General features: G+C 33.8%; 1 protein-coding gene across 10 annotated transcripts in view; it reads left to right on the top strand.

Moving 5' to 3' along the window:
- EPHA5 (EPH receptor A5) overlaps positions 1–26667 on the top strand; it is a gene marked incomplete at both ends in the record, with an annotated part of 319089 nt that overhangs the window by 221551 nt on the left and 70871 nt on the right. For 7 of the 10 annotated variants that reach the window (XM_079712445.1, XM_079712442.1, XM_079712451.1 and 4 more), the window contains one exon: positions 14985–15090. In XM_079712445.1, the coding sequence (XP_079568571.1) occupies positions 14985–15090 (106 nt within the window). The remainder of the gene's footprint in view (positions 1–14984; positions 15091–26667) is intronic. The other 3 variants (XM_079712446.1, XM_079712444.1, XM_079712443.1) reach the window with 1 other exon arrangement.

Raw genomic sequence — 26667 nt, 5'->3', positions numbered from 1 at the left:
ACTCCCTACACATCAAAAGATTGTTCACACTAGCTACTGTGAGTGACTCAAATAACTTTAAGACATAATCCCTCCCTTCTCCAAGATTATACTCTAATAGGGAGTTAAAGAAGATACACAATTATTATTAAAATAACACTTCATTTTGTGTTATATACCATTCATTTGACAACTATTTGTTCAGTATTTCGTGAAATCACTTCAAATATATTATTGAGCAATTATTTACTTAATACTATAATTTAATTCTTCACATACATATATTATTTCCAAAACACAATCTGCAAATACTAGAGACAAGAATTATGGTATCTTAAACATATTTACATTTTTGCTGTCAAAGTTATTGTCAATTTCATTTGGTGGGTGACAGTTAACCTGGCTTTAATGAGTCACCATTGTTAAGGAAAGTCTACCTTATCATTCAGGTATATTAGGACAAATAATTATCTGAAAGTCATTACTTTGAACTTAAACTTTACAAAGAATTTTCCAATTGATTATTCAGTTCATAATTGTACAATATGATATATTGACATATGTTCTTGATTTTCTTAATTTTTTAAACTTATTAACTATTAATTTATATTATAATTCAGTTACAAAATTGTTATGAAGAGCTTTATTTTTTCATCTACGTTATCTTCTATGTTAAAAATATAGCCCTAAAACCAAATGCAAATAATAAAAACAAGAATGCAAAATATTTATTTTAGAAAAACTATTTACCATGAGGATTTGGGTGGAAAATCTCCAGGTTTTTTTCTGTCAGGTTTTAGTTTATGTTTTATAACTGACTGTAACCCACTTTAATTTTGTTGTGCATACAATTAATGTGTTTAAAATTGACGCCTTTTATTATTCCTATTCCCAATGGCGATGATAAAAACATGCCAACAAATACACCTAGCATGAATGAAACCATCCAGCCAACCTAGCTAGCTCTTTTACTTAGTTTTTTTTTTTCCTTAATATAAATTGTCTTGAAACTATGGAAACATCACTGAATCTTTCTTAGTCTCTACTTGCCCAAGATTTACTGAACACATTTGTGTTTCTTTTATGATTTTTTCCTCAATATACTTTCTCTCATCTAATTCTTACCTATTTGATTAAAAAAACTGTATAGCCCAACTGCTAGAATAATGCTATTCTGTTTTTTAAATGAAAAATTCACCAAGATAATTGTAGATTCATGTGCAACAATACACAGAGAGCTCTTGCACACTTTGCTCAGTATCCCCAATGGTAACATTATGCAAAACTATAGTATAACATCAAAAGCAGGATATTGGCATTGATGAAATCCACCAGTCTTACATTTCCTCGTACTCCTTTGTGTGTATGTGTGTAGACAGTTATGAATTAAGTTCTGTAAAATCTGCTCACTTGTGAGGGTTTGTGTATTTACCATCACAGTCAAGATATTGAATAGTGTCAACCTCACAAAGATCTCTGTTGTTGCCCCCATTTTTTTTCCCAAGGGATAACAATTTATTTTATTATTTATTTTATTTTATTTTACTTTTGAATTTTATTTTATGTATTTCTTATACAGGAGGCTCTTATTAGTTATCTATTTTATACATATTAGTGTATACATGTCAATCCCAGTCTCCCAATTCATCTGACCACCACGACCCCCGCTCCCCATGTCCACCAGCTTGGTGTCCATATGTTTGTTCTCTACATCTGTGTTGCTATTTCTGCCTTGCAAACCGGTTCATCTGTATCATTTTCTACACTCCACCTATATGTGTTAATATACGACATTTATTTTTCTCTTTCAGACTTACTTCACTCTGTATGACAGTCTCTCGATCCACCCAAATCTCTACACATGGCCCGATTTCATTCCTTTTTATGACAGAGTAATATCCCATTGTATATATGTACCACATCTTCTTTATCCATTCATCTGTCAATGGGCATTTAGGTTGCTTCCATGACTTGGTTATTTTAAATAGTGCTGAAAAGAACATTGGGGGGCATGTGTCTTTTTGAATTATGGTTTTCCCTGGGTACACGCCCAGTAGTGGGATTGCTGGGTCATATGATAATTCCATTTTTAATTGTTTAAGGAACCTCCATAATGTTGTCCATAGTGGCTGTACCAATTTACATTCTCACCAAAAATGCAAGAGTGTTCCCTTTTCTCCACACCCTCTCCAGCATTTGTTGTTTGTAGATTTTCCAATAGAGCCCATTCTAATGAGTGTGAGGTGGTAGCCCACTGTAGTTTTGATTTGCATTTCTTTAATAATTAGTGATGTTGAGCAGCTTTCCATGTGCTTCTTGGCCATCTGTATGTCTTCTTTGGAGAGATGTCTATTTAGGTCTTCTGTCCATTTTTGGATTGGGTTATTTGTTTTATTAACATTGAGCTGCATAAGCTGTTTATATATTTTGGAGAATAATCCTTTGTCCATTGATTCATCTTCATATATTTTCTCCCATTCTGAGGGCTGTCTTTTTGTCTTGTTCATAGTTTCCTTTGCTGTGCAAAAGCTTTTAAGTTTCATTAGGTCCCATTTGTTTATTTTTATTTCCATTACTCTAGGAGGTGGGTCAAAAAAGATCTTGCTGTGATTTATATCAAAGAATGTTCTGCCTATATTTTCCTCTAAGAGTTTTAGAGTCTCTGGTCTTACATTTAGGTCTTTAATCCATTTTGAGTTTATTTTTGTGTATGGTGTTAGGGAGTGTTGTAATTCCATTCTTTTACATGTGGCTGTCCAATTTGCCCAGCACCACTTATTGAAGAGGCTGTCTTTTCTCCATTGTATATCCTTGCCTCTTTTGTCATAGATTAACTGACCATAGGTGCATGGGTTTAACTCTGGGCTTTCTATCCTGTTCCATTGATTTATGTTTCTGTTTTTGTGCCACTACCATATTGTCTTGATTACTGTAGCTTTGTAGTACAGTCTGAAGTCAAGGAGCCAGATTCCCCTAGCTCTGTTTTTCTTTCTCAAGATTGCTTTGGCTATTCAGGGTCTTTTGTGTCTGCATACAAATTTAAGATTTTTTGTTCTAGTTCTGTAAAAAATGCCATTGGTAATTGGAGGGGAATTGCATTGAATGTGTAGATTGCTTTGGGTAATATAGTCATTTTCACAATATTGATTCTTCCAATCCAAGAACATGGTATATATCTCCATATGTTTGTGTCATCTTTGATTTCTTTCATCAGTGTCTTATAGTTTTCTGAGTCTTTTACCTCCTTAGGTATGTTTATTCCTAGATATTTTATTCTTTTTGTTGAAATGGTGAATGGGATTGTTTCCTTAATTTCTCTTTCTGATCTTGTGTTGTTAGTGTATAAGAATGCAAGAGATTCCTGTGCATTAATTTTGTATCCTGCAAACTTACCAAATTCATTGACTAGCTCTAGTAGTTTTCTGGTGGCATCTTTAAGATTTTCTATGTAGAGTATCATGTCATCTGCAAACAGTGACAGTCATACTTCTTCTTTTCTGATTTGGATTCCTTTTATTTCATTATCTTCTCTGATTGCCATGGATAGGACTTTCAAAACTATGTTGAATAAGAGTGGCAAGAGTGGACATCCTTGTCTTGTTCCTGATCTTAGAAGAAATGCTTTCAGTTTTTCACCATTGATAATGATGTTGGCTGTGGGTTTGTCATATATGGCCTTTATTATGTTGAGGTAATTCCCTCTGTGCCCACTTTCTGGGGAGTTTTTATCATAAGTGGGTGTTGAATTTTGTCAAAAGCTTTTTCTGCATCCATTGAGATGATCATATGGTTATTTTCTTCAATTTGTTAATATGGTGTATCACATTGATTGATTTGCACATATTGAACATCCTTGCATCCCTGGGATAAACCCCACTTGATCATGGTGTATGATCCTTTTAATGTGTTGCTGGATTCTGTTTTCTATTATTTTGTTGAGGATTTTTGCGTCTATATTCATCAGTGATATTGGTCTGTAATTTTCTTTTTTTTGTAGTACTTCTGTCTGGTTTTGGTATCAGGGTGATGGTGGCCTCATAGAATGAGTTTTGGAGTATTCTTTCCTCCGTAATTTTTGGGAAGAGTTTGAGAAAGGTGGGTGTTAGCTCTCCTCTGAATGTTTGATAGAACTCACCTGTGAAGCCATCTTGTCCTGGATTTTTTTTTGTTGGAAGATTTTAAATCACAGTTTCAATTTCATTACTTGTGATTGGTCTGTTCATATTTTCTGTTTCTTTTATAACTACACTTACTGCCTTCACTAACAACTCCTTTTCCATAACAAATCTCTGGCTACCACTAAAATCTAAACATCCATTTTTAAATCTTGACATTTTAAAAATGTTTTGTAAATGGACTCATACAGTACATGACCTTTAAGTTTGGAATTTTTTCTTAGCATAATTCCCTGTAGATTAATCCAAGTTGTTGTGCATATCAAATCTGTTTCTTTTCATTGTTGCATCGTATTCCATGGTATGTACTTACCATAGTTTGTTTAACCATTCACCTGTTGAAAGATATCTGGGCTGATACCAGTTTTTGCTATTATCAATAAAAATGCTATGAACATTCATGTATATATTTTTGTGTCAACCTAAGTTTTTATTTCCCTGGGATAACTATCCAAGAATACAATTGTCTGGGTCTTATGGTAATTGCATGTTTAATTTTGTAAGAAACCAACAAAATGTTTTCCAGAGTGGCTGTACCATTTTACATTCTTACCAGCAACGTATGAGTGATCAGTTTCTCCACATGATTATTAGTATTTGGTGTTATCATTATTTTATTTTGTCCTTTTGGACACAGAAGTAGTGGTATCTCATTGTGGTTTTATTTGACATCTGAAATACCTAGTGATGTTCAACATCGTTTCATGTGCTTATTTGACTGCCATACTGTTTTCAGTTTCCCAATTCCTGTGTACTCATATTACAAATCAAAAATTATAACTTTGATCACATTCTCCTGATCAAAAAAGTTAACAGATACTATTTGCTGTGTGAGAAAGGTCTAAAATTCTCACCCTGGACTTAGAAACCCTTATAATCTGTCTCTAACAAACCTCTTTATTCTCAATGATTAACTCAATGATTCAAATATGTAGCAAGTATCTAGAGAATATTTATGTAATATGGATTTGTAACCAGGAGTGGGGGAAGCAAAATATCAGAAAACAATATGATTTCTCAACAGATACTATCTTAAAGTTTCCATGGATGATGTAAATATATAATAATTGACAAAAAGAAACATATTATTTACTAAAGAATATTAATTTTCATAATTAATATCCTTTTAATAGTAGTATGTTTCATTGCTCCAAAATTTACTTTTAAATATTCCCCAAACATTCTGCAGTTATTTTTCCAAAACTACATTATAAATCAACTAATTCTTAATAAACATATATAGGAAAATAGGCAATATGCGTGACTAGAGGTTCATATCTTTAAATATTAAAAATTTTAACAAAATGTAAAAGGACAATCATGAATCATACTGGGCTTACTTTTTTTTTTAAACCACTGCTAAAGAATGAACAAGTATGAAGATATTGATAGTATCCCATAAATTCTATAAATTTTAAATTTACTTGATGTATTTGAAGATATTATTGATGCTGTCAGGGCAAACAAAGGAAAAAATAGTAAAAAAATCTTGTTGAATTATTTCCTATGAGAAGAGAGTGGCATGGACATATATACACTATCAAATGTAAAATACATAGCTAGTGGGAAACAGCTCATAACACAGGGAGATCAGCTCTGTGCTCTGTGTCCATCTAGAGGGGTGGGATAGGGAGGGGTTGGGAGGGAGACACAGGAGGGAGGAGATATGGGGATATATGTAAAGCTGATTCACTTTGTTATAAAGCAGAAACCAACACACCATTGTAAAGCAATCATACTCCAGTTACAAACCAATTATAAAATAATACTGAATTTTATATTTTAAAAAAAGAAATATCTCACAAATTAATCAGTGCAAATGAAATAGTCAATAATTAAAACCATCAATGAACTTAAAAAATGGTTCAAACTGACCAGAAGGTAGACAGCAGAAGCAAGAAGGACTACAATCCTGCAATCTGTGGAACAAAAAAACACATTCACAGAAGATAGACAAGATGAAAAGGCAGAAGGCTATGTCCCAGATGAAGGAGCAAGATAAAACGCCAGAAAAACAACTAAATGAAGTGGAGATAGGCAACATTCCAGAAAAAGAATTCAGAATAATGATAGTGAAGATGATCCAGGACCTTGGTAAAAGAATGGAGGCAAAGATCGAGAAGAAGAAAGAAATGTTTAAAAGATATCTAGAAGAATGATACAGCAAACAAACAGAGATGAACAATACAATAACTGAAGTGAAAAATACACTAGAAGGAATCAATAGCAGAATAACTGAGGCAGAAGAATAGATAAGTGACCTGGAAGACAAAATGTTGGATTTCACTGCTGCAGAACAGAATAAAGAAAAAAGACTTAAAAGAAATGAACACAGCATAAGAGACCCCTGGGATAACATTAAACACAACAATATTCACATTAAAGGGGTCCCAGAGGAGAAGTAGAGAGAAAGGACCCAAGAAAATATTTGAAGAGGTTATAGTCAAAAAACTCCCTAACATGGCAAAAGAAATACCCACCCAAGTGCAGGAAGTGCAGAGAGTCCCATACAGGATAAACCCAAGGAGAAACATGCCGAGACACATAATAATCAAATTGGTAAAAATTAAAGAGAAAGAAAAATTATTGAAATCAGCAAGGAATAAATGACAAATAATATACAAGGGTACTCCCATAAGGTTAACAGCTGATTTCTCAGCAGAAACTCTACAAGCCAGAAGGCAGTGGCATGATATACTTAAAGTGATGAAAGGGAAGAACATACAACCAAGATTACTCTACCCAGCAAGGATCTCATTCAGATTTGATGGAGAAATCAAAATCTTTACAGACAAGCAAAAGCTAACAGAACTCAGCACCACCAAACCAGCTCTACAACAAACGCTAAAGGAACTTCTGTAAGTGGGAAACACAAGAGAAGAAAAGGGCCTACAAAAACAAACCCAAAGCAATTAAGAAAATTGTCATAGGAGCATACATATCGATAATTACCTTAAACGTGAATGGATTAAATGCTCCAACCAAAACACACAGGTTTGCTGAATGGATACAAACACAAGACCCATATATATGCTGTCTACAAGGGACTCACTTCACACCTAAGGACACATACAGACTGAAAGAGAAGGAATGGAAAAAGGTATTCTGTGCACATGGAAATCAAACATAAGCTGGAATAGCAATACTCATATCAGATAAGGTAAACTTTAAAATAAAGAATGTTACAAGAGACAAGGAAGGACACTACATCATGATCCAGGGATTGATCCAAGAAAAAGATATAACAATTATAAATATATATGCACCCAACATAGGAGCACCTCAATACATAAGGCAACTGCTAACAGCTATAAGAGAGGAAATCAACAGTAACATAATAATAGTGGGGGACTTTAACACCTCACTTACACCAATAGACAGATCATCCAAATAGAAAATTAATAAGGAAACACAAACATTAAATGACACAATAGACCAGAAAATTTTATTTGATATTTATAGGACATTCCATCCAAAAACAGTAGATTACACTTTCTTCTCAAGTGTGCATGGAACATTCTCCAGGATAGATCACAACTTGGGTCATGAATCAAGCCTCAGTAAATTTAAGAAAATTGAAATCATATCAAGCATATTTTCTGACCACAACACTATGAGATTACAAATCAATTACAGGGAAAAAAACGTAAAAAAAATACAAACACATGGAACCTAAGTAATACATTACTAAATAACCAAGAGATCACTGGAGAAATCAAAGAGGAAATCAAAAAATACCTAGAGACAAATGACAATGGAAACATGATGATCCAAAACCTATGGGATGCAGCAAAAGCAGTTCAAAGAGGGAAATTTAAAGCTATACAAGCCTACCTCAAGAAACAAGAAAAATCTCAAATAAACAATCTAAACTTACACCTAAAGGAACTAGAGAAAGAAAAACAAACAAAACCCAAAGTGAGCAGAAGGAAAGAAATCATAAAGATCAGAGCAGAAATAAATGATATAGAAACAAAGAAAACAATTGCAAAGATCAATAAAACTAAAAGCTGGTTCTTTGAGAAGATAAACAAAATTGATAAACCATTAACTAGATTCATCAAGAAAAAGAGGGAGAGGACTCAAATCAATAAAATTAGAAATGAAAAAGGAGAAGTTATAACAGAAACTGCAGAAATACAAAGCATCCTAAGAGACTACTACAAGCAACTCTATGCCAAAAAAATGGACAACTTGGAAGAAGTGGACAAATTCTTAGAATGGTATAACTTTCCAAGACTGAACCAGGAAGAAATAGAAAATATGAACAGACTAATCACAAGTAATGAAATTGAAACTATGTTTAAAATCTTCCAACAAACAAAAGTCCAGGACCAGATGGCTTCATAGGTGAATTCTATTAAACATTTAGAGAAGAGCTAACACTCACCCTTCTCAAACTCTTCCAAAAAATTACAGAGGATGGAACATTCCCAGTCTCATTCTATGAGGCCACCATCACCCTGATACCAAAACCAGACAAAGATACTACAAAAAAAGACAATTACAGACCAATATCACTGATGAATATAGATGCAAAAATCCTCAACAAAATACTAGCAAACAGAATCCAACAACACATTAAAAGAATAATACACCATGAACAAGTGGGATTTATCCCAAGGATGCAAGGATTCTTCAACATAAGCAAATCAATCAATGTGATACACCATATTAACAAATTGAAGAATAAAATCCATATGATCATCTCAATAGATGCAGAGAAAGCTTTTGACAAAATTCAACACCAATTTATGATAAAAACTCTCTAGAAAGTGAGCATAGAGGGAATGTACCTCAACATAATAAAGTCCATATAGGACAAACCCACAACAAACATCATTCTCAATGGTGAAAAACTGAAAACATTTCTTGTAAGATCAGGAACAAGCCAAGGATGTCCACTCTCACCACTATTATTCAACATGGTTTTGGAAGCCTTAGCCATGGCAATCAGAGAAGAAAAAGAAATAAAAGGAATACAAATTGGAAAAGAAGAAATAAAACTGTCACTGTTTGCGATGACATGATACTATATAGAGAGAATCCTAAAGATGCCACCAGAAAATTACTAGTGGTAGCCAATGAATTTGGTAAAGTTGCAGGATACAAAATTAATGCACAGAAATCTCTTGCATTCCTATACACTAATGATGAAAAATCTGAAAGAGAAATTAAGGAAACACTCCCATTTACCATTGCAACAAAAAGAATAAAATACTTAGGAATAAACCTACCTAGGGAGACAAAAGCCCTATATTCAGAAATGTATAGGACACTGATGAAAGAAATTAAAGATAATAGCAAGAGATGGACAGATATACTATGTTTTTGGATTGTAAGAATCAACATTGTGGGCCTTCTTATTGGTGCAGTGGTTGCGAGTCCTCCTACCGATACAGGGGACCGGGGTTCCTGCCCCAGTCCAGGAGGATTCCCCCATGCCGTGGAGCGGCTGGGCCCATGAGCCATGGCTGCTGGGCCTGCATGTCCAGAGCCTGTGCTCCGCAATGGGAGAGGCCACGGCAGTGAGAGCCCTGCGTACAGCAAAAAAAAAAAAAAAAAAAAAAAAATGGATCAACATTGTGAAAATAACTAAAATACCCAAAGCAATCTACAGATTCAATGCAATCCCTATCAAATTACCAATGGCATTTTTATGGAACTAGAACAAAAAATCTTAAAATTTGTATGGAGACACAAAAGACCCCGAATAGCCAAAGCAGTCTTGAGAGAGAAAAAACGGAGCTGGAGGAATCAGACTCCCTGACTTCAGACTATACTACAATGCTACAGTAATCAAGATAATATGTTACTGTCACAAAAACAGAAATATAGATCAATGGAACAGGATAGAAAGCCCAGAGATAAACCCATGCACTTATGGTCAACTAATCTATTACAAAGGAGGCAAGGGTATAAAATGGAGAAAAGACAGTCTCTTCAATAAGTGGTGCTGGGGAAACTGGACAGCTACATGTAAAAGAATGAAATTAGAACACTCCCTAACACCACACATAAAAATAAATTCAAAATGGATTGGAGACCTAAATGTAGGACCGGACACTATAAAACTCTTAGAGGAAAATACAGGAAGAACACTCTTTGACATAAATCACAGCAAGATCTTTTTTGATCCACCTCCTAGAGTAATGGAAATAAAAACAAAAATAAACAAATGGGACCTAATGAAACTTAGAAGGTTTTGCACAGCAAAGGAAACTACAAACATGATGAAAAGACAGCCCTCAGAATGGGAGAAAATATTTGCCAAAGATTCAACAGACAAAGGATTAATCTCCAAAATATATAAACAGCTCAGGCAGCTCAATATTAAAAAAAACAAAAAAAGCAATCCAAAAATAGGCAGAAGACCTAAATAGACATTTCTCCATGGAAGACATACACATGGCAATGAAGCACATGAAAAGCTGCTCAGCATCACTAACTATTAGAGAAATGGAAATCAAAACTACAATGAGGTTATCACCTCACACCAGTTAGAATGAGCATAATCAGAAAACCTACAAACAACAAATGTTGGAGAGGTTGTGGAGAAAAGGAAACCCTCTTGCCCTGTTGGTGGGAATGTAAATTTATACAGCCACTATGTAGAACAGTATGGAGGTTTCTTAAAGGACTAAGAATGTAATTACCACATGACCCAGCAATCCCACTACTGGGCATATACCCAGAGAAAACCATAATTCGAAAAGACACATGCACCCCAATGTTCTTTGCAGCACCATTTACAATAGCCAGGTCATGGAAACAACCTAAATGCCCATTGACAGATGAATGGATAAAGATGTGGTACATATATACAATGGAATATTACTCAGCCATAAAACGGAACAAAATTTGGTCATTTGTAGAGATGTGGATGGATCTAGAGACTGTCATACAGAGTGAAGTAAGTCAGAAAGAGAAAAACAAATATCGTATATTAATGCATACATGTGGAACCTAGAAAAATCATATAGATGAACTGGTTTGCAGGGCAGAAACAGAGACACAGATGTAGAGTACAAATATATGGACACCAAGGGGAGAAAGTGGAAGTTGGGGCAGGGGTGGGATGAACTGGGAGATTGGGATTGACATGTATACACTAATATGTATAAAATAGATAACTAATAAGAACCTGCTGTTTAAAAAAAATAAAAGAAAAGAAAATTCAAAAAATAGAAAGAAAGAAAGCCTAAAGAAGGAAGGTAACTTCAAAAAAGAATGCTGCAAACTTTAAAAAATAAATGAAAATATATTTTTAAAATTCTGTCTCACAGCCCCTTTATTTAATTGCCTATTGTACAAAAAGATCTGATTTCAGTGGACAACAGATAAAAACATGTAAGTAAGAACATTTGTGATTTGACATTACTTACAAAGTATTTTCATAAAATATATTAATTTAAATATTTTTGAAAATTTTTGGCATGCCATTAACAATTGTTTTATTGCAAGATATTATCCTCTACCTACATGCACATTTTAGCACATTGTTAATTTAGAGATCTTGGCAATTACTAAAAAATGAAGCATTTTACACTTCTAAGCACCGTATTTTTTTCTCAAAATTAATACATTGGTTAGCCTGAAATTGCCCTGTTTTGATCCCTACTTCTGATTAATCATGCTGCTTCCTCCAAAACCCTATCTTTCAGAGTCCCGAACTGGCACATTGAGACCAGAAAGATTTGTTAGAGTCAGATTAGAAGGGCTTTTGAAAGCATGATGGAGAATTTGGAAATTTTTTTCCATAGGCAGTAGGTATCTATTAACTTTTTGTTCAGAGAAACATGATCAAAGTGATATTTTCTGATATTTCATGTGAGTACATAGAAGTCAAAGGGAGCACTTAAAAAACATATGAACCATATTCCAGCAGATTTGAATCAAATAGGTGAGTGTTGGATGAAATAAAATGTAATGCATGGGGAGAAACACAAAAGAAACAGAAAAATATTTGGTGATTAAGTGTAAGTAAGGGTTAAGAAAAATTCAGTGCTGCTTAAAAGAAACCAGAAAAAGATAAAATTTGTCTGGTTTGTTGGTTTGATTTATGGTATATTTATATATTGATGCTTTTTTTTCTAAATGCCATTGGGGTGGATGTGGTATAAGGGTTTATTTTAAACATGTTTATTTTTATGTGAAAATAAAATCCAAATAAAGGGAATAGAGTTTTGTTTTTTTAATACAATGATTCGCTGAAGACAAATAGTAGTTGGGGATATATATGTGGGACTCGTCAGCTTATAGTTAACTGATGCCATGAGCAAAGAAATGTCTATGAGAGGTAGGGAGAGAAAGAGGTAGAAAGCGAGAAAGATGGAAAGAGATAGAAAGAGAGATGGAAAGAAGTGGGCAGGATTAAGAACCGTCATTCATCAGGAATTGCTTACACATAAAATGTTGGAAGAGAATTCAGAGCCAATAGAACTTACAAAGCAGTGCTTCAGAGTGGGAAAAAGAGAAAACAGCTCATCTGAGGTATAGAAACAAGAGAAGAGTTTAAAAGGTGGAGTGTATGTTCAACAAGGTCAAATACCTCATTATAGTGTATGGTAAGGTAAATGGAGAAGTACTCATTACACACGGCAAATATATCATGCATAGAACTCAAAGGCAGAAGAGAAGTTTCAGAGGAAATTTAGTAATGTTGGTTCTCGGAAGATGAGGCTGGTTCTAGATGACTCAGTCAAGATGCTGAAAAATAGGAGAGAATAAGAATAACAATAAAAAAGGAGATAATATGTATATGTAATATCTTCTATTTAAATAAGGCTGGCAATAGTTGAAGTACGATGCTAAGTGTTATCTCTAAACAGAAATATAATGATCCAGGGAAATTATCCCTAACTGGAGATTAATGAAATGAGACTTTACAAGGTTAAATAATTGACCTTAACCCAAATGAATAGTAAATGTTGGACCTGTTTTCAATTTCAGTTTGAACTAATAATATCAGTAAGTTTATGTATAAGAATTTGTTCTCTCCAAGAGAAGTTATCTGTTTAGGCTTGTAAGTAACAGAGAAGCAGTCTGTAAGGAAATGATAATCTCTCCTGGAGGGAGATCTTTAAAGATCATTATCTTGGAAGAGATAAGAAAGATTCTAACAGGGGAGTTAGGTGAAGCAAAAGAAGAGTATAGAGTTGTATTTAACCATGGAGTTCAGACTTGATCACTCTCTTTTATCTATAAAGTTTATCATTTCTAAAATGTGGGAAGTTAGAATGGATTAGTCTACTGAGAAAATGAGGAAGACATTATGGGGATGACTTTGTAAGGAAATTAAAAGAGAGAACCAAAAGCTTTGGAGCACAAATGAAATAACATTGAACTTATTTGGACCAAATTTGCATGTTTTTCTCTAGAAACAGTGCCACCTGCCAAAAAGAAAGTTGACTGAGAAAATAAGTAATTTGAATTTAGAAATTAATAAAGCAAATCTTGGGGAAGGCTACTACTAGTCATAATGGGGTAGCTTTGCCCTACTACATTTATACTGTTCACCAGTAATAAATTCTCTACCACACACCTCAGCATCAGAGGATAGGAAAAAGCAGGGTGAAGGGACCTTGAATTGCAACTATTATTATCCAAGAAGAGGGAGGTGAAGAGTATAGATTTCTATTGTAAGTAGTAGTTTTCCTCATACATGAACCACTTGTTGCCGATATTGGGCTCTTGAAGACTCACCTGAAAGGGTTGAAAATGTAGATCAGTGTAAGAAGGTTGTCAGAGAGTCAGTCAATTTTGGTTAAAAGAATCAATGATGAGGTGACAAGACTAGAAAGGGTGGCATTTAAATGTCCAAAACTATTGATAGGGCCAAGATCATGTAAGAGACTGTCAAAAACAAAACATGAGATGTATAGTTGTTATTAGTTTTGGTGACTTAAAATTTGTTATCATGCCACTCTGAATTTATGAAAATGATAATGTCATTAAACAATAAGCATGCTAAGTTATCCTATTGAGGGTTTCTTGAGAACATTAATAAAATTTATTTTGCTCTATAAGTTTCTTATTTTAATCATCTTAGCTATCAGCACAAAAGAAAAAGTCCCTTACTTTTTTCGGTACAACTATCTAATTATGTCCATATTCCTCTTATGATAGTAATTGTGTTATTAAAATATAAAATATTTCATCTAAATTCATGTATTTAAAAAAGATCATGTAAACAAATCTAATCTTACTGTAGATACAAAGTTCTAAATGTATTCCTTGGTATTTTTGAAAAAGCGTTCCTACTAATAAAGTATATTTAGTGATTATATTCTGCTTGAAATTATAGTTTTTAAAATTATATTCAAAATAGTGATATCATACGAGGTCATAGCCACATCATTTGGACATTTTGGACATTTCAACCTATATCTATAAGAGAAAGTCCTATCTAATATAATGAGACTTATTTTTTCCTAGAGAACAGCCACATGCAAACTCTAAAAATGTCAAATCTCATATACTTAGCACCTCCTATTTAGGAGGTGTTTGAAATCAAAAACAAAGTTCCATTTTGTCTTGCAAACCTAAGATTGCTAAATTAATACTATACAAACAATGACATTCTTTTCTATGATAAGGAAATAATCAGTGACTTAGTGGCTCTTTCAAATTTCCATTTGGAGAATAAATATTTTCTCCTAAAGATGTCTTTTCAATTACACACCATTGAGAAGAGATATAAGGGGAAATCTCAGCCAAGTGTGGGTGAATTGCTTAAACCTTGCATTGATTACTGACTATTAAGCAGCTCTCATTTGAATGCATATGATCCCTGTAACCACAGGCTACATTTTCTCTGTCTCCTATCAGCAGTTGCAGCATCCAGCGATCAAAGCCAGATTCCTATAATTGCTGTGTCTGTGACAGTGGGAGTCATTTTGTTGGCGGTGGTTATTGGCTTCCTCCTCAGTGGAAGGTAAGACAGGAAGCTGTGCTTCTGAACTTTTGCAGCTGATCTCTTCCTTACCTTGATCTGACCATTTGGCTATTAAGCACATCCTGAAACAAATGAGGGGAGCAATATATCAGTAGATAACCTGTATGTAGGATGTATTTCTCAAGCCTTACCTTGTCCATGTTAGTGTTAACTTTTAAGTGCACAATTCCTCTTTTCCAGGTATACTCTACACAAGAATAGTATTAACTTGTTATTATTTATTATGTCGTTAATATAACCATATCTTTTTCTGATATAGTTTATTTTATTTTTCCTCTCAGAAGTATTGAAGTATCCTCTCAAAAACTTCAATTTTAGTGTTTGGGAAGGCCTGTGTCTGTGCCTGATATTTTAGAAGAATAAAACTAATAATTCTAGTTAGCCAGAGTTCTACCTAACAGGGTGATGAATACAAAGCAGACACAGCCGCAAACAATCATTTTGAGAAATAACCACCCCTTTTATATGATTGCATTTATTTTCAGCTTCTGAATGATTTCAACCTGAATACCTCAATCATAGTGTATACTGATTTAAAGTGAATTTTATTGAATGTTATATCAATAGATACATTAATATGTGTATTTCCTATCTACATTTTTCATTTTGAACAAAAAGAAAAGAGGTAGAACCCCAGCAAGCGCTTATGTAGAAGGTATCTCCTGACATTGAGCTGAGCATAATAAACCTTCCTAAAAAAATAAACAAATAAAAGCATGAGTGTGCTCTACTCCTACAACAATTGTATTTTCATTTTTCATCCAGGCCACTATTAGAAGGGATATTCCGTAATGAGAGCTGTCCATTTGAAAATGTTTTGGTGTTAGACTATTATAGAAAATCTCATGAAAATCTTCATGAAGATACTTAAACCTGCACAAATACACAAAAATATATGATAAGGTCCAAAAAAAAAAGTCATGAAATCAATATTCATATTGATTTTGTACTGTTTTACTCATTTACTTTTGACTCTTCAGCACCTATTCAACTCATAAATATATAGAATTAGATATTTTCAATATACTGCATATTGTATTCTGAAAAGATTTATGACTATATCCTTAAATTACAGTAGTGACATTTTATTTTAATAAAACACTGTTACTTCCTTTGAACATCCTTTCTCTTTTCTGAAAATTCCCTTTCTTCTAGTTCTTGTTCATTTGAGTGTTGAAAGTTTTCCTAAGAAATCATTGCTTACTTTTAATGTTAGAATAGCAGTGATACATTTTTAGAATTGCTAAATTCTAAATTCTTCCCACAAATTGGGAAGCAGTTTGTGTTCTGTTGAGGACAGCCAGCCCTCCCCAGTCAGAGGCTGGTTAGCTCGTGCCCCACTGGTCTCTTCCCTCTGAAGTCACTTTGGGAGAATGCTCTACCATTGTCCCTGCTTTCTGGAAGATAAGCTAATTGCACCAGTATTGTCATAAAAACTTTGCTCAGGTTTCGATCAAGTAAGATAATTGAATTGAGTGAATTGTAACTACTAAGAAAACTACCACGAGATAATGTATCTTTTCTACCCCAAAAGGGTGGATAACTATGATACATTTGCAAAGCTGGTTTGTAATATCATTTATTTACTTCTGAGAAATGGTTGGCCTCTTCCTTTCCAATAAATCCAGAAGCGTTAGTTATATTTAGGGACATGGGGATCATAAGAGGATATTATTTGTTGGTTCCACTGAATAAAAATGGAGGAAAGAGCAGACGTCTAAAGGCCAATAAATTTGTGTGTTTGAAGGTTTATTAAAGAACAAATAAAGTATAGGAAGTATTTCATTGTAGACTTAGCACACTTTATCTGTTTAACCTAAGTATTGCTAATGTGAATTTACTGATGACATTCAGCTAAGGATTCTCACTTACCTATATATGAATCAGCCCCTGCCCCCCCAATTTTTTCCCTAAGGCATACAAAATTGACTTAAAAGCAATTCACTTTGTTATATCTGCAGCATTATACAAAGTGAGAGAAGGTTCAACCTACCTACCATTTGGTAGCTGAAGGAGAGTATAGCTTTAGCACACACATACACACACACACACACACACACACACACACAGGAATTCCATATCTACCTGAAACTACCATAGAAGAATAACTAAATTTTACTATATAGAAATGTTTAGTGTATTTCTCAGTTACATAAAAATGGCATCTATACCCAAGAGGCAAAGCTTATCAGCATAACTAAACCCAAGACATGGTAAGATAATTTTGGATCTACTGTCTTATGGAAGTATATTACTTTTTAAAAATAGTAATACCTTACAAATTGTGCATTGTTTATTCACTTTAATTTTTTTCTTAATTACACAGACTGTGATGCTGAGACTAGGGATTTGCAATTTAAAGGAAAATACACTTTACTAAAAATCAATTTGAGATTTATATTTTTTTTACCTGCAAATTCTTTGCACCAAACTTTTACTTCATCTTGTTGAATGCACATTCTTGAATTTCAAGGGCATTTGTCTTATGATAGAAATATATTTGGCCAAACAAAGAAAAGTTTGGACCAAATAGAAAAGAGCTGGCAAAGTGGTAGATTTTAATCCAATCCATAATCACATTAAATGTGAACAATCTAAACATACCAATTAAAAAGAGACTGCCAGTTTAGATAAAAAGGAAAAACCCAACTAGATGTTGCCTACAGACAAAGATGACGGTGAAGTTGTAAAAGGGGTGTGCATATTTGGGGTTTTGTGGGTTATTGATTTGGGTGGTAGTTGTACAATTTATTTCCTTTGTAATTGCTTGTTAAACTCCATTTTATATACTTGATATGTATATTCCCAATAAATAAATAAAGTTAACTGGCAATCAAAAAATATATATATATTTGGCCATTTTATTTTATTTTTCATGAACAGGTTATTTTATGTTTGTATTATATAAACATACTTATTCAAAAGCTAAATGATATGATTCTAGAAAGGCTTTTCCTATCTCATGCAAGGCAATGAACTTCGCAAATTTTGTTGGGACTAAAAAAATTGAACCTACCTCTTAGTACATATAGTATACTGATTAACTAAGTAAAGTTTTGTCAAATAAAAGAAAAACTAAATGAAGAGATGTGGACAAAGCCTAACACAAATTTGGGAATTATCTTTAAGCAATAGCAAATTATTGAAAAAAAGGCTTTTCTATGAATGTTCTAAGGACACCGAATTATATACATTTCTCCCTCTTCACTGTGCTAAAATATGATTGATAAACACACAAAAGCATACTAACACTTAGACTCCACTCTCACCTTGAACTCACTCTCATATATCACCTTTTAACCTCTTGAATATATTATAAACCAGATATTTGCTCTTACATAAAATGTCTTTTAATTACAAATAATTTAACTCAGTGGTGATATAGACTTAATTCTGATATATTGCAAATATATTACTATCCTCTGTATGCAATATTCATTAACAATTTATATCATCATTTGGGCTCAGAAGCAGCTATGTATTGAAAGTACATATTCCCTGGCAATTTGAATTTTTATTCAGACCAAAGGAAAAAAAATCAGGAATATAACACATTGAATACTATGAGAATAATCTTTTCAAAGAAAGTAATAAACTTTTTTATTCTAAAATACATTGAAAATGAAAAATAAATTAAATATAGAGACTTTCTAATCTTTTTAGGCTAAAATTGATTATGCAGAAACCTCTTGGAGTCTTCTTACCTAGATACAGTTAAAATAATTATAGACAAGTATCGATCCTGAAGGGAGAAAGTTCTATTTAAAAAATGACAAAGAATTGTAACATCTTAGGATTCTATCAGTTTTAGAAATCATGTGACCATCTTGTTTAAAGGTGCTAAATATTCCATAGAGCATTTTCTGCAGGTTTCAGACTATCCTTTTTACTTTCTTTTCTATTACTTGTAAATGGAGTTTTCATGGGACTACAAAATAATTGACTTGTTCTCAGCAAACTATGAAATAATTAACCTGGGCTGAATATAAATTAAACCTCCTAATATGCACAGCGTGTTGTAATTGTTTTTTGGGTTTTTTTGTAATTGTTTTTTTAATCTTTCTCTTTTATCAGTAATGACACTGCACATTGATAACTTTCTTATTATACCCTAATTTTGTGAGGTTGTCTCTTATACATACAATTTTATAGATATAAATTGTTTAATCAGTCTTTCAACCAATGATGTCATCTCCACACTCTTCTAGTTACATGTTTGAGAAAGTCTTCTACTTTGACCTTCTCTTTTTCTTTCCTTTGAAGACAGTCATTGATACTATTAGATTGACTTTTTTCCTGTGTCCTTATTTTAAACTTGGGACCTCATTCTGAAAATTGACTACTGGACACTTTCGTAGTCTGATATAAAGCTTAAATTAACAGGATTTAGTTGTATAGGAAATACAAAGGAAAACATCTTTCAGTGTACAGAAACTATTTCTTTGAAACTTGTTCAATATAGACACCCTGGGATAAAATAATATATTTTAATACTTTGTCTCTTTTATTACTTATGAATTTAATTAAATCTTAAGAAAATTTCAGAGCTTTGCTTTTTTATTTCAATTAATTCCACATGTACACTGAGAGGTTAAAGATACACACATGTTACACACATGCATGCCCACACTTATGTGTACATGTCTTTCATATAAACACAAAAAAGGTAAAGCTGTTTGCCAATTTTAAATTTGGAAAACAAAACCAAAAAATGTTATAGCTCCTAAAGGGGAAGAAGGAATCCTTCAAGATGCTTAGTCTTTGATATGATTCTAAGGCTATTAATATGTGGCTTTATTTCTGTGATGTTCCTGATATGATAAATTTAGTCTAAGGAGTGTCTTAATGCCTATAAAAAGGATTAACTATTTTCCAGGCAAAAAATCTTCCCTTGCTTGTTCTGGTCATGTTCAAATACTGTGGTTAGACATGCTAAATCCTGTTTCCCTTTGTCTTTCATTAAACAATTGAAACTCAATCAATTTGAAATGTCAAATCATTTCCTGAGGAAAAAATTCTTCAGAAATCAGTTAATACTGTACTTGCAGGCTAGGTACAAATTTAAGTTACTCAGACCATGTCAGAAATTTAAGGGAAAAAATAGATTTATGAAAACACTGCTTTCAGGGTTTTTTTGTTACTTAAAAATAATATTAAAATTTAGGCTTTTGTAAATTTTTTTAAGTCTCTTAAATTCTAACATGTTGTAAATGACACACTCTTCCGAATTATCCATTACAAACATATATTGAGCATTTATTGCACATAAAACACCAAGAAAAGTCCCAGGCATTTAAAATAAAAAGGCAATGTCCTTTTTTCAAAGTGTTTCCAAGTTAAATTAGTAGTCCGATAAATGGACAGAATTTCATAAACAGAATTACAACAGCTGGGGTTAAGTAAAAGAGTTTAAGTTGGAATCATTTCCTTCATGATAACTTTTTTTCCTTTGGACCAAAAAGATGGTATGATTCATTAATTCAAGAAATATTTGAATTAAATACCAATTAATATTCTTATTAAATGCCTGCCACAGTTCTTATGTTAGGGAAAACAATAGCTTGATAGTAAAATATGCAGGACTTAGAAACTTTTCTTCAAGCTCATTTGGAGCCAAATAAAATAATTGTACAGGCATCTTGAATCGAATTATTTAATTCAGACAAATGCCAGAGCTCTGCCCACATTTGATATTAAAGAATAATAGCTTCCAAAGTGAATGATTTTTAAAGGCCATGTAGCATTCTAAAACCGTCAGAGAAGCATCTTTGCCTAACAGAAGTAACACAATAATAATATTGATAATAATAAGTTTAATATTGTCTAGCATGAATTACATACTACCTACTACTAGGCACTGTTCCAAGGATTTTACATGTAATATTTTACAATGCTATATCTCATTATCAGCTCTATATCCAATTTATAATTCATAAAAGTTATCTTCTTGATGTTTCTTGAATCTTGTAAAAATAGTCCAGCTGTAAGGCTTTTGCATTGGCTCTTCTTCCTGTCTAAAACTCTTTTGACCCAGAGAACAACATGGCTTCCTCCTTCTTTCTTTGCTCAATCTAATTCTCTCAATTGAGCTGACTAAAATGGTGACTGATGATTCCTTCCTCTGCACATCAGATATCCCTTACCCTGGCTTGTCTCTTATAACCCTCATTGCCATTATAATATGTATATCTTATATATATTATAATATATTGGATGGGCCAAAAGGTTCATTCGTTGTTTTTTTTTTTTTTTCATAAGATGGCTCTAGTAACACTTAGCTCTCTTTAAGTTCATTCAAAATAATTTTGTTAGATTGTATGTTACAGCTGTCAGATCAGCATACATTTAAAAAAAAGACATCAAAATTGGTGAATTTTTCTGTAGCCATTTTAATATTGAAGATGGAAGAAAAAAACAACATTTTTGACATATTATGCTTTATTACTTCAAGAAAGGTAAAAACGCAACTGAAATGCACAAAACGATTTGTGCAGTGTATGGAGAAGGTGCTGTGACTGATCAAACGTGTCAAAAGTGGTTTGCAAAATTTTGTTCTGGAGATTTCTTGCTGGACGATGCTCCATGGTCGGGTAGACAAGTTAAAGTTAATAGTGATCACATCTAAACAGTCATTGGGAACAATCAGTGTTATACCATGAGGGAGATAGCCAACATACTCAAACTATCCAAATCAAGCATTGAAAATCATTTGCACCATCTTGGTTATGTGAATTGCTTTGATGTTTGTGTTCCACATAAGTTAAGTGAAAAAAAACCTTCTTGACCATATTTCCACATGCAATTCTCTACTGAAATGTAATGAAAACATTCCATTTTTAAAACAAATAGTGACAGGTGATGAAAAGTGGATACTGTACAGCAGTGTGGAATGAAGGGACGAGATCATGGGGCAAGCAAAATGAACCACCACCAACCACACCAGAGACTAAGGCTGGTCTTCATACAAAGAAGGTGATGTTGTGTATATGGTGACATTGGAAGGGAGTCCTCTATTATGAGCTCCTTCCAAAAAACCAAACGATTAATTCCAACAAGTACTGCTCCCAATTAGATCAACTGAAAGTGGAACTCGACGAAAAGCGTCCAGAATTAGTCAACAGAAAATGCATAATCTTCCATCAGGATAAGGCAAGACCACATATTTCCTTGATGACCAGGCAAAAAATGTTACAGCTTGGCTGGGAAGTTCTGATTCATCTGCCATATTCACCAGACATTGCACCTTCCGATTTCCACTTATTTCAGTCTTTACAAAACTCTCTTAATGGAAAAAATTTCAATTCCCTGGAAGACTGTAAAAGGCACCTGTAACAGTTCTTTGCTCAAAAAGATAAAAAGTTTTAGGAAGATGGAATTATGAAGTTGCCTGAAAAATGGCAGAAGGTAGTGGAACAAAAGGCTGAATACAGTGTTCAATAAAGTTCTTGGAGAAAGTGATAAACGTGTCTTTTATTTTTGCTTAAAAAACCAAAGGCACGGGGCTTCCCTGGTGGCGCAGTGGTTGAGAGTCCACCTGCCGATGCAGGGGACACGGGTTCGTGCCCCAGTCTGGGAGGATACCACATGCCGCGGAGCGGCTAGGCCCGTGAGCCATGGCCGCTGAGCCTGTGCGTCCGGAGCCTGTGCTCCGCAACGGGAGAGGCCACAACAGTGAGAGGCCCGCATACTGCAAAAAAAAAAAACCAAAGGCACTTTTTGGCCCACCCAATATATACATTTCTTCTCTTGATTTTTTTGTCTGTCTCCCATACTAGAATATAAGCTCTAAAATGATAGGGATTTTTATCTGTGGGTTCCTGCCCCTTAGAACACTGTCTAGAACATAAATTATATTATATAGTCTGTTAGTGAGGGCCTGGGTCTTGAACACAGCTCTAACTTTAAGGCATTTGCTCTTCACTATATAACTTCCCCATGACCTATATCATTCAACTATATGATTTTGGTGAAATTCTGATCTCTTATATATAAAGCCACTGAATATTTACTACTAAAGATAATACTATTAACATTTAAGAACCTTCCAAACTGCTATGAATAAAATAACTCTTAGAAATTAAAGTCAGCGATATTTTAACACTAAAGTAAATTAAGGAATACATTGGGTTATAGTGAATTTTCCCTCTATTCTACACTTGGCAATTATACCTGGTAAACTATATCTATTCTAGAATCACACATATCAAATGTCACCAACCACATGACCATTCCTGATTTTGTGAAAGCTAGTTAATATCACTTTTGTTTTCCCTCAAAACGTTTTTCCCAATTGAAATGATTTTAGTTCATCATTTTATATGTCTCCCCTTGATAGATATAGATATGTAATCATGTTGAACACAGATTCTAGTGTAGTTTCTCAATAAATGTCCAATGACTGGATGACTGGAAGAGTGAAGCTGGAGTTGGAGACTATTGAAAACATTCTTTGAACTAGCTTTCCAGCATTATCACTATGTGTTTTTGACCTGGATTCCTTTGGTTGCATATGACAGAAGGCAAATTCAAAGTGGTTTTATCCAAAAGATCATTGTAAATCATATAGATGAAAAGTTCCAGAGATTTTAAAAAAATCCAAAATACAGGTACTTAATAGATCCAAATGATAAAATATTCTCTGCTATGCAATTGGAGACACATGATTCAAGAATGCTCTCGCACAAATATGGTATTTAAAGGCACTGATCAAAATGAAGCTGTTTGGGTAAAGCCCCGGGGCTCTGATATGTATTGAGAGATAGAGTGAAGGAGGAAGATCCAGCCAAAGGAGACTGAGAAGGAGTGGTCCATAAAGTAGCAGGAGACCAGAAAATTGTTGAAGCAGAAGCAGAAATGGTCACCATCTTGAATCCAGCCCCTACTTTAGAGCTTTTGACCTTCAATCTCACAGATGACACCTGCTCTGACAGGAACCTAATAGCCCCACAGAGTAAACCAATCAGTAACACTGAGACCTTAACTAAGAAGAGTGTGGGGAAGGTATACTGCCTGGCAGTACAGTTAGAGTTCATGCCTGAACCTGAAGTAGGGACAGTCTCAGCGCACATGAACTAAGAATGAAGAAAGAAGATCTCACGTGGTTTCTTTTTTCATATCCTCTATTTCATCTATCAATATTTAAACCTCACCCACATGTCAAAACTCACATCAACTGTTCTATCATAAAAGCATACTCAGTTCCTTTAGCTGAAGTATTCTCCCCTTCCACTTAAGTCTCAGAACAACATACCAGTATTTCTCATTGAATGTAATACTTTCAACCACAAATTATAGTAAATATGTTTTCTTTTCTGCCCTCCAGTAAGTATATAGAGGATAAAGACTTCTGTGGCTCTCCCACATAACCTAATTGAATGAATACCTCATAAATTATTGAATTAAAGATAAATTGAGCATCAATCTCTATTTGAAATGCTTTGTCTCATTTTTCCCATTAATGTTGATAGCTTGGAAAATGAAAAATGTTAGTAACTCTGACATAAGCACAATAAAATACCTAACCCATAAATGTGCTTTCTTCCTGAAAAATGGAACTTTTTGTGCCATCAGCAAAATAAATGTAATGATACCAAAGAAGTATTGTATAGGAGATAAGAAATCTTCACTAGGTTATAGTATTTATTTGACATCTGGGCATCTTAATGCCAGTGTGGTGATGCACGTGGTGATATCAATCTGTATTCACTTTTATAAATGATAATGTACATCAACGTAACTGTATTTCCCTCTCAATCTTTGCAAGTTATGGTCAGCATGGATAGTTGATATATTTGGCACCTTTAACAACTAGGATTATGTACTTTCAGACTTGATAAGTTTTGATAAGGATAAGTATTACATAAAATATTTTAATCAAATACTATTTTATTTTAAAATAATGATAAACAAATATTTGTAATCACACATGCAATCGCTGATTTTAGAAAAGAGCTCATTATAAACAAATCTCAGTGGTTTATGAATTAGCAATAGATGTGACTTAAAACTGTAATAAATCCAGGCATGTGTATTGATTTAATATCTAAGAGTTGTTATCCCTTCTATTTTCTGATGATTACGTGCTTTTTTCTTCAGAATCTGAATCAAAGATAATTAGAGAGAAGATGATAATTTATTAATAACATACAAATGGGGATGAGGGCAGAGTAGTGCCAGAAAGACTAGGGGCATAGCAACAACTAATTGCCCACTGTGGGAAATAAATCGTCCTAGGAAACTGAACCCAAGAGGGTTACTGGCTCAATTGCTCAACATTATTGAACATCCCACCTGTGACTTCTCACAGATCAAACATGTAAACATCACTGAAACTCTCAGGAAGTTATACTGAGGCTAACATTTGGAAGGAAAAACTCTATTTATGGTACTGGAAGCAAGTTAATGTCATTGTTTTGCAAAGAAGAAAATTATTTTAGCAAAGAATCTGGAGACTTTCAGATTTTAAGTACTGTGAAACACAGGACAGGTCAAAAGCCTAACCACGAGAGCTAAATACATTTTTTATTTGAAGCTCCATTTGCCTGAAGCTCCATTTCTTTTAGAATGTGATCCCCACCTGAAAGAGACAGCGTGCTGGCATGCCAGTAGACGCTGCACTCTGGTGGAAAACACTGCTAGTTTCTGGGAACCTTACCATGTCTCTCAGAGCCCACAATAGCACAGGCTTTCATAGGAGGCTGATAGCCAGCTCTACAGAGAAAATCAATAGCACCGCCCTATGCCAAAATGTGGACCATCTATTCGACAAAAAATCGGTCAATTTCCTGAGGCATGTCTAGGAATGTAATTATTGCTGAGAAATGAAGCAAATGAAGAATAAAATGTTCCAAATGATTTTAAACACCAGGTAAAAGCCACATTTTTCAAGACTGTGCTGTTTTTTTTAAACTTGCATGAACCTGTACAGAAATAAATGTCTCTAATGGATTAGCAACTCGGACTCAAACAGCTGAACTCTTTATTATACCATGTAGAAGTATTGACTTGAGATCTGTCTGATGGCTGTGATAGCTATAGTGCTACAAAACATACTATATCCCAATTATCTTGCTTATCAAATTCTTTTACTATCTCCCACCCATTGCTTCTTTCTTCTTTCTTATTTCTTACTCCCCTGACTTTCTAATCTCATAGAAAAATGACATACTTTTCTCTATCAGATCTTTGGCACACATTTGCTGTCAATAGTCTACAGGCATTGTCCACTCTCTTGAGCCATCAGTATTGTGGGTAATGATGTGAGTGAGTTTTAATTATTATTTTATGTTTAATTATATGTTTTTAATTGTTATTTATAAAAACTTATCATCCTGTTCTTGTGTTCTGGCACTGGTTTGCTTATCTCCGTGATGGTCATGAGTTCACTTGATTCAGGGTCAATTGAAAGGCAAGACAAATGCTTGGGGGCTTATCGTAGGTGCTTTTGTTTTTGTTTTTGCTTCCTCTCCACACTACCACTTTCATCCTGAGTAGCAAAATATCATCAAGTTGGAAAGTTGAGACCTCTGTGTGGTGATTAGTGGAGGAAAGCTTCTT

Source organism: Hyperoodon ampullatus, assembly GCF_949752795.1.
Source record: "Hyperoodon ampullatus genome assembly, chromosome: 1".
Classification (NCBI taxonomy): domain Eukaryota; kingdom Metazoa; phylum Chordata; class Mammalia; order Artiodactyla; family Ziphiidae; genus Hyperoodon; species Hyperoodon ampullatus.
The sequence above is the reverse complement of the archived record's forward strand: the minus strand, read 5'-3'. Positions and strand labels throughout refer to the sequence as shown.